This window comes from Solanum tuberosum, unplaced genomic scaffold (assembly GCF_000226075.1).
Source record: "Solanum tuberosum cultivar DM 1-3 516 R44 unplaced genomic scaffold, SolTub_3.0 scf00017, whole genome shotgun sequence".
Taxonomy (NCBI): domain Eukaryota; kingdom Viridiplantae; phylum Streptophyta; class Magnoliopsida; order Solanales; family Solanaceae; genus Solanum; species Solanum tuberosum.
The window spans coordinates 2362038-2371724 of NW_006238943.1; the positions used below are offsets into that span (position 1 = coordinate 2362038).

General features: G+C 35.7%; 1 protein-coding gene across 1 annotated transcript in view; it reads left to right on the top strand.

The window, feature by feature from the left end:
* The first annotated feature begins 284 nt into the window (after positions 1-284).
* The window catches only part of LOC102578484 (protein IQ-DOMAIN 1), a 13846-nt gene continuing 4443 nt past the window's right edge, over positions 285-9687 (top strand). The window contains exons 1-5 of the mRNA XM_015302950.1: positions 285-724; positions 3377-3492; positions 3967-4221; positions 8166-8393; positions 8981-9094. Coding sequence (XP_015158436.1) covers positions 3409-3492; positions 3967-4221; positions 8166-8393; positions 8981-9094 — 681 coding nt within the window. The 5' untranslated portion in view covers positions 285-724; positions 3377-3408. The remainder of the gene's footprint in view (positions 725-3376; positions 3493-3966; positions 4222-8165; positions 8394-8980; positions 9095-9687) is intronic.

The following is a 9687-nucleotide window of genomic DNA, read 5'->3' on the forward strand; positions in this document are numbered from 1 at the left end:
ATTGACAACACTATAGAATTAGAACCAAATTAGCGTGTTAATCTTTTTTCCCAAGAATGAAAACGAGAATTCGTAAAAAAAAAGAAAACTCTTATAAAGACTTATTTTCGCTACGTCTTTTGTGAGTTTCTTAATCAAACCACTAGATATATAAGTTACAATTCATTCTTAACATGCACGAGATAAGATTTTCTAACTCTTCCTCGAGTCCTTACGATTACATTATAACCACTTGCGACTTATTATCATTTTAATAAAACCATTACTTTTTGTAAAAAAATAATTTTCGAAAAACTTCACATTATCATGTTTTTCATCATATTAATTACCCAAGTTCCAAAAATTCCAATTTGCATACCAGTTTTCTGTTGGATGAGGAAATCCCGTGATTGACTCTTGGTTGCTTGCTCTGAAAACGACGTTACGCTACCGACCCTGGCCACCCTATAACGACACCGTTTAACCCCACCCCACCCCCACCTAAGCATTAGCTGGCATCACCCCTCACACTTTGCTGCTTACTCAAAACGCATTACTCCTCCTTACAGTACTACTGCTACTACTTACCACTTCTTCTTTTTTTTCTTTTTTTTGGATAGATTATAGAAATTCACACTTGGGGTTCTAAGATTGTTCAAGATGAGAATTGGGTTGACTTCAATTTTGAATTTTAGTTGACTTATTGATAGATCGATCTGTTACAACCAAACAGGAAAAATCGAAGGTTGGTTTTCTTTCTTGTTGTTTTGTTGTTTTGGCATTTGATTTTAAAGTTGATGAGCAATTCAGACAACTGGGTTATCTTTTTGGGTTTAATTTAAGTTTAGTACATTCAACAATGGCGAACCCCAATTGTGGAATTACACTGGGTATGCTGTTGTTGTTGTAAATTCAACAATGTTGGTTAATTGGTGATCTAAAGATCTGCATTGTTATTGGGAATTGTTGTTTCTTCTGCTGGTTTTAGATTTTGTTTGCAATTAGTTAGTGTTTTAGTAAAAAGTTTTGTAAATTGAAGTGGGTTCTTCTGATTTTTGTCTTATGGAATTGGAATTTATATGTGTATTGTAGTAAAGTTTGGAACTTTGGGTTAGATAGTTAATTTATGGATAGCCCTTGTTGAAAAATGTATGACATTGTGGATATCTCTTGAAAACATTCCTTAGGGGATTGCTGAAGTTAGACTGAAGAATTAAACATTTCATGCCGTAGGAGAGTGCTTTGCGATGTTAGGAAACTGGCCTTCTATCCCGGTGAACAATGTTCCATGGAAAACTGGTTTTCGGATATATCTTTTGGTTTAATTGAGTACAGTAAATTCAACAATGTTTGCTAATTGGCGATCTAAAGATCTGCATTGTTGTTGGGCTTAGTTGTTCTTCTGGTGGTTTTACTTTTAGTTCGCAATTAAGCAATGTTTTGGTAAATTGAAGTGGGTTCTTCTTATTTTCGGTTTATTATTGCCCTAAATTGGGGAAATGAAACCCTTTGGGGGTGGCCCAGTGGTTTGAGCTTGGGACTTCCATGTTGGAGGTCTCAAGTTCGAAACCCCTTGCCAGCGAAAGCAAAGGGTTTGCCTTCTGGGTCGAGCTCGTCGCACCAGGCTTGCCTAGTGCGGGTTACCTCTCCTATGTGGTTTGCGAGCTATTGCATAGGAGCGGGGGTTTTACCTGTGCGCACTCAAAGGGTAGCGGCTGCGGGTTTCCCTTGTCATAAAAATAAAAATAAAAATAAAAATTGGGGAAATGAAAGTTACATGTCATGTGTTGCAGAGTTCAGCTTGGATAGCAGGAAAGTTTGGAACTTTGGGTTAGATAGTTAATTTTATAGATAGCCCTTCTTGAGAAATGTATGGCATTGTGGATATCTGTTGAAAAATGCCTTAAAGGATTGCTGAAGTTAGACCATAGAATTAGACATTCCATTCCCTAGGAAAGTGCTTTGTTATGCTTGGAAACTGGCCTTCTGTACGTTGAACAATATTCCATGGAAAACCGGTTTTGTTTATCTTTTTTGGTTTAATAGAGTTCAGTAAATTCAACAATATTTGCTAATTGGTGATTTAAATATCTGCATTGTTGTTTCTTCTGCTGGTTTTACTTTTAGTTTGTAATTAATCAATGTTTTGGTAAAAAGTTCTATAAATTGAAGTGGGTTCTTCTTGTTGCAGTTTATGATTGCCCTAAATTTTGGAAATGAAAGTTACATGTCATGTGTTGTGGAGTTCAGTGGATAGTAAAGTTTGGAACTTTAGACAAGATAGCTCTTGTTGAGAAATGTATGGCATTGTGGATATCTGTTTAAAACATTCTGTAAGGGATTGCTGAAGTTAGACCAAAGAATTAGACATTCCATGCCTTAGGAAAGTGCTTTGTCGTGCTAGGAGATTGACCTTCTATCCCGGTGGACAATGTTCCACGGAAAACTGATTTCGGTTATCTTTTTTGGTTATGGGAGTTGTAAATTCAACAATGTTCACTTTTATTCCCTGTGATTTTGTCTGCATCGTCTTGATGCCTTTTAATGTAATTCTCTTGCTTCATCAAAAAAAATTCAACAATGTTCGATAAAGTTCTGCATTGTTGTTGGGCTTAGTTGTTTCTTCTGCTGGCTTTACTTTTAGCTTGCAAATAATCAATATTTTGTAAAGAGTTCTGTAAATTGAAGTGGGTTCTTCTTATTTTTGGTTTATGATTGCCCTAAATTTGGGAAATGAAAGTTACATGTTCAGCTAGGATAGTAGTAAAGTTTGGAACTTTGGGCTAGATAGTAATTTATAGATAGTCCTTGTTGAGAAATGTATGGCTTGTGGAAATCTGTTGAAACATTCCCCAAGGGACTGCCGAAGATATGAGATTTAATGTACATTACTCACCTGATATGTGCTTGAAATTGGTATAATATATCAGGGAAACGTTATAGTTGTATTGACACAACATGCTGTGTTCCACTACTAATTGAAAAGATGATATTATGAAACCTTTGGTCACAATGTTGGTGAGTGGTCACTTCAAAGGATGTTTATGATTTTTCTGATCATAATTTGGTTTATATAGCACCATTTTATTGATCTGTTCTCTACTGATAACCATCTTTGAAAGTTACTCTACTGATACTGTCGTTGTGGCTGTTGATTTTGTGCATTGTATTCATACTGTTACCTGTTTTCACCTCTTGGATAAGCTAAATAATCGCAGGTTTGCCTCTGAGTTGAGAACTAAATAACTTCATCCCTCTATTTCAGTTCCATTTTACACAGCTCCTATCATAAAAAAAATTAATACTTGTAGTTATCACGTGCTATTTCTTCTGGACTGGTGGTTGAGGTTTTCTCAGTTCACAAAATAATTAAATTCGTGAAATTTTCCTGTTTCAGGTGCAAGTGGGTAAAGCCAAAGCTAGTATAGCATGGGTGTCTCAGGCAAATGGATTAGAGCACTGGTCGGCTTAAAGAAGTCAGAAAAGTCTCATTCTTCAGAAAAAGAGGAAAATGTGGGTAACATTTTCTTTTTGTTGTTATTTCTTTCCTGGGTATGTCTTTGATGGCTGAATCTGTTGGATTTCGTTGAGTATCTTAATCAATGCTTCTACATCTTCAGCAAACTACTTGTATATTCTTTGGTGTCATCTCTACATCATAAAGAGACAGGCTTATTCTCGAGTAATATCACTTTCTCAAAAGAAGTTAGCTTTCGTCTTTGCACTTCAGTCCTCTGGAATCTGAAGTGACTGATGTTGAATATGTTCTCAATTGGTTATCTCATCTCTTTGCCAATTGACATGTATCAAACACAATTTTTTTGCTTTGTAGATGCTTACATTATGATTGGATCTATTGATTAATTTTGAAAGGTTTTTCAGTCTGTTTGTTCATGAAACAATATGTAACTTATTTCGGGATCATCCATGCCTGTTTATTTCAAGGCAATGCAATCCTTAATCGGAACTTGTTTTATACTGTAACAGAAATCTGGAGGGACTGGGAAGTTTTGGCACCGGAGAAAACACTCTGTTGAGATCGATTCCAACCTACTTCAAAAGGAGCTAACTTATAATGATGCTGGTGCTGGATCAGTTGAAGATATAAGCAGCACATCAGTTCCAGTTGCTTCCAGCTCCCCTTCAAGTTCACATCAATTGCATCATGCCCCTCTAGTTAAGCAAAATATGAGAGAGGAGTTGGCAGCTATACGCATCCAAACAGCTTTCAGAGGATTTCTGGTACTGAATTAGCTGTCAGCTTGTAAATTTAGCTAACTGAAATATATGCCATGCCCGCTTAGTTGTGCTTTTAGTCCTGGTACACTTCTTTTCGTAGAATGTCAATGGGTCGAGCACTTACCACGGCTTAATTGAACTACTTGAGGTCTATCTGGAACTCTCTAGAACGTTTCAAGATGATATTTAGGGTTTATAATCAGATGCCTTTTGCCATAGTTATGTTGGAAAGCAAAACAAAATTCATTATTGATGAAGTAGAGAAAGTACAAAAGACGGTCTTCTGTTAAAGTTATCCTTGTGAGTTTTCGTGGCGTAATTTCTAGCGCATATCCTGAGTCTATAAGAAAGAGATTTCTCAGTACTACAGAAAATACATTTTGCTAAAGTCACTCAAATTACAGTAAACTCCTTGAGCCGAGGGTCTATCGGAAACAATCTCTCTACTTCATACAAGGTACGGGTAAGGTCTGCGTACACCTCACCTTTCCTGACCCCACTTGTGGCCTGTGGAATCACATTGGGCATGTTGTTGTTGTTGTTAACTCAAGTCTAAATTTAACCATCATGTCTTGGTACTCCCTAGTTTCAATAGTTTGCTTATATATAATGACAGGATCGGAATAAAACATAATTCTTTCAGCTAATTATTTTAGGTGTTATATGCACATTTTTCAAACATGGATATGATGTCAATGTTTATATGCAATAAAACATAATTCTTTCAGCTATTATTGACCATCTTAGAAACAGATTTCTTCTACCACTAACCACTACATAGGATAGGATAGGGCAACCTAAATAGACATGAGATAGGAACTTTCAAGAATTTGAGTAATTGACATCCTTAATGACTGTAACACAATCTTTTGGGTAAGAGCTTACTTACTTTTGATCTCTTTCTGCCAATGGGAAATGTCGTCATGTGTGGAAAGTTGTATGACTATTCCTCTATTACAGAAATTTTGTGGGACCAAAACTTGTCAAAAAAGAAGTTATTTCTGTGATCAAATTGCTAAATACAAGTCCACCCCTTGCCCAATCAAACAAATGGAAATCAATAATCTACATGGTCTACTGGATAGACAACAGATGGTTTTTATCAAGGGGAGACAGATTATGGATGTTGTATTGATAGCAAATGAATGTATAGAGTCAAGACAGAGAAGTTGCAAACCTTGGATTGTTTGCAAACGAGATATCCAAAAAGTATATGACCACCTAACTAGAATTTCCTCATCTAGATGCTTGGTAGAATGGGATTTGGAAGCAAGTGGAATAGTTGGATTAAATACTGCATTAGTTCTGTAAAATTCTCTATCCTAATCAAGGAGATCCCCTATCCCCATTTCTATTCATTATTACTATGGAAGGTATGAGAAATTTAATGAAGTAGGTGACTTAAGTAACATGGAGATCACACATCTTTAGTATACAAGGAGATCAACATGGATCACACATCTTAGGGTTGCGTATTGGTTTGGTTTGGTTTTGAAGTTTATCGGTTCTATTTATTGATTATCAGTTTGTAAACATACTAAACCATTATAGAATCGTTAAGATAGTGGTTTATCGGTTTGGTTATCGATTTAACTGTTAGGATTTCACACGAAATTTTTTTCTTCAATTAAAATCACTTAGAAACAAAGTGATAAACCAAATAAACCATGCACATGAGTTAGTTGATTGCATCTTGCTCAAAAACAAACATTACCTTATAGAATAACTAATAGTTCGAAACAATGAGAAATAAAAGTATGAACTAAACCCTAAGTAGATGACTTTATCCATCAAAGGGTATTATTTATTGTAATTTATAAATTTTCTATCGGCTTTTCGGTTAACCCATTAATAGGACAACTAAGTAGATGACTTTATATATCAAGGGGTATTATTATAATTTATAAATTTACTATCGGCTTATCGGTTAACTCATTAATAGGACAATTAAACTAATAACCCATTACCAATAAGCCAATTGCATTTCTTTGGTTTGGGTATTAGTTTTTGTTTGATTTTGAATAACCCTATTTAAAATGGTACTATTAATGTACTTTAATTACTTAAGGATTTACTTGGAAATTACTGTTGGTGTAGAAAAAGGATACACTAACAATGCACCGAACTTAAACTCTAATTTGAAATCAATTCAAAATATTATATATTAGGGAATTTTATTAAATTACAAGTTTGTCTAATTGTGAAATCTGTTTTTGAAAGGTACAAAAAGCGAACAACATTGACGGTAGCCTCAAATATTTGAAAGAAGTTATTGGCTATGAAAGAAAACATGAATGCTTGTCATATATAATTCCATATTGAAATTAAGTTTGACCCAAAACAAAAAATTTGATACTATGCTGATGTCAAGATATTTTGACAAACGTGAATCCTCTTTTAACCTAAAGTTGTAACCATCACAATCTTTTGTTTCTAAAAGAAATTGAATTTGAGGGTCAATACGATAGGAAAAAGACTTAACGAAAAAACAATTCTTCCAAAACCATATAAAAGAATTTAAAACAAAAGTAATGACGAACTAAACCAAGAAAAAATTACCAAATGCTATAGAATGACATAAATATAGCTTAAAGAACTCACATGTTGAGACCCTTAGGGGTGGCCCAGTGGTTTGGGCTTGGGACTTCCATGTTGGAGGTCTCAAGTTCGAAACCCCTTGCCAGCGAAAGCAAGGGGTTTGCCTTCTGGGTCGAGCTTGTCGCACCGGGCTTGCCTAGTGTGGGTTACCTCTCCTATGTGGTTTGCGAGCTATTGCATAGGAGCGGGGGTTTTACCCTATGCGCACCCAAAGGGTAGCGGCTGCGGGTTTCCCTTGTCATAAAAAAAAAGAACTCACATGTTAAGGAGCAATTGATATCCACGGAGAATAAAAAATTGGGATATTAATGGACGTTTTAATCCCTCTTTAATAGGGATACTAAATACTACTAAAAAAATTCCTACTTATTCTGTTGTTCTTATTTCCTTTTGTACCTATGCCAATTTGACTTCTTCTTTAATAGGGATATTGAATAGTACTCCCTCTGTCCCAATTTATATGAGTTAGTTTGACTTGACACATAGTTTAAGAAAGAAAGAAAGACTTTTGAAACTTGTGGTCTAAAATAAGTCATAAATGTTTGTGTGGCTATAAATCATTTCATTAGGGTAAAATGGACATTGTAAAGTTAATTTTTTACTAAATGTAGAAATATATCTTCTTTTTGGGGCTGACTAAAAAGGAAAGTGAGTCATATAGATTGGGACAGATGGAGTAATAAGTTTCCTACTTGTTCTCGCATTAATTCTTTCTTTTTTTTTAACCTATGACAGCTTTGTTCCTATTAACCTACTTGTTCTTCTCTTTCCTTTTTGTCCTGCCCACTTCTGTGTTTACTAAAAAAACTTTATTTGTATTTACTATTTTATCCAACTTAGAATACACTTACGAAGGGTAAAAAAGGCGAACAACATTTCTCTAAGGACCTTGTGTTTTGATATAATGTTGATGTTGATATAGATTACACCTATCTTTAGTTTATGACCCACAAAATTCACAGGTCTTCTTTATTTTCTTAAATATTGTGCCGAGTCTAAATTGAAATGGAGGGAGTAGAATTTACTTTTGAAGGAAATATGGGGAAAAATGGTTACAATATCAGCAGATGAGTTATAGAGAATGGGTGTATGGTTGCAACATTTTGGCAGGAAAACCTGCATAACTCCAGTTTCCAATTTGGTAGCTGACTCATAGATTAAGCTTTTGGATATGAACAAACCTTCTGACCCCAATATTGGAATAATATGTTAACCACTGTGTTTTTAGTTTCTTATGAATCTTATCAGTTGATGAGTAGAAACATACTAAGAGAATTGAAGAGATAATTGTTAACTAGAAAAAGCAACAGCAGTTAAATCTTATTTGTTGATATCTTGGCACTGGTCAGGCAAGGCGAGCTTTTCGGGCTTTAAAAGGATTGGTGAGACTACAAGCCCTTGTCAGGGGTCATGCAGTGAGAAAGCAAGCTGCAATTACCCTCCGTTGCATGCAAGCTTTGGTGAGAGTTCAGGCACGTGTCCGAGCAAGACGTGTTCGCATGTCACTGGAAAGTCAAACTGAACAGCAGAAACTTGAACAGCAATTAGAACATGATGCTCGCGTACGAGAAATCGAAGTAAGTAACTTCTAAATTGTTATTACTTTAAATACCCTTTTGACATTTCCATAGTGGCCATTACTTGTGTCAATGGCATTTATCACTAGGTTGTAATAATACTAAATGGTTAATCTTACCTTTTTCCAATGCGAAGTCTCTTAATAGTGGCATCAGCTGTCAATTTGCTTTGGGTTTCTGAATTATTTGCCACAGATTTTGCTTATGGTGGATATCGTTCAACAATATATGATATAGCACTGAATCATGTGAAACTTTCCTTTTAGGTTCTACATGGATGTCCCAGAAGGACTGATCGGCACCTCATCATTTTAATGTTGTGGCCAAGAAATTAGGTTATATTGTGGTTCTTGGTTGTTCTTGTCATCAGTCTCATAATTTATGTTTGATTTTTCCACTTTAAAGGGTGATTCAAGTTGCAGTCATAGTAATTCTCGTTTTCTCTTTCTGACATGAGCTTTCGTACCAAAATGTGAAAAAAAGTTTCAAGTGTAAAACTATGCATTGCCTGGTGGAACTTATGTGGTAGGCCCACACTGTTTACATTAACATGCTTCTCACCTTTTTGCTGCGGAATTTTCTAACAGGAGGGCTGGTGTGACAGTATTGGATCTGTTGAGCAAATTCAAGAAAAGTTGCTAAAGAGACAAGAGGCAGCTGCTAAGCGTGAAAGAGCAATGGCCTATGCTTTAGCTCACCAGGTAAGCATCTCATCACCTTCTCGATGATGTTTGTTCTGTTTCCATTACTGTATCAGTTTTTAACTGATATCTTGAAGGCAATACTTCAGATTAGATAGATATAATTGAGAATCTGTAAGAGAAGCAGCTGCCTATGTAATCTTTATATCGATATTTTGAAATATGATCTGTGTAGTTTGATATATGATTTTGAATCCTGATTCATTAAAAAATCTGTGATGTTGATTCTTGATTGAACATTAGAGGAGCAGGAGGTCATTTCTGACTTGAAGATGTTGCCACAGACACAAGGTTCCTTTCCCAGTTTGCAAGTGAGAAACAAGCTATGAAAGTCCTCTGTGTAGGAAGGAGACGGTTGGGTGGTGCTTTTTAAAGCTGGAAAGATGGAATGAACAGTTAGGACTTAGGGTGTTTTGAAGCTAGAACTTTAGAAGGCGTCATTGCTGTTGTTCTAGTCAGTGTTCTGGTGCACATGTGGTGTTTAAATATTTTCAGAACGATACTAAGACATGTGGAAGGTTCATAAATGTGTTATTTATCCTGCATGCCATGTCGTGGATGAGGGTGTTCGTGGGGGGGGGGGGGGGGGGTTT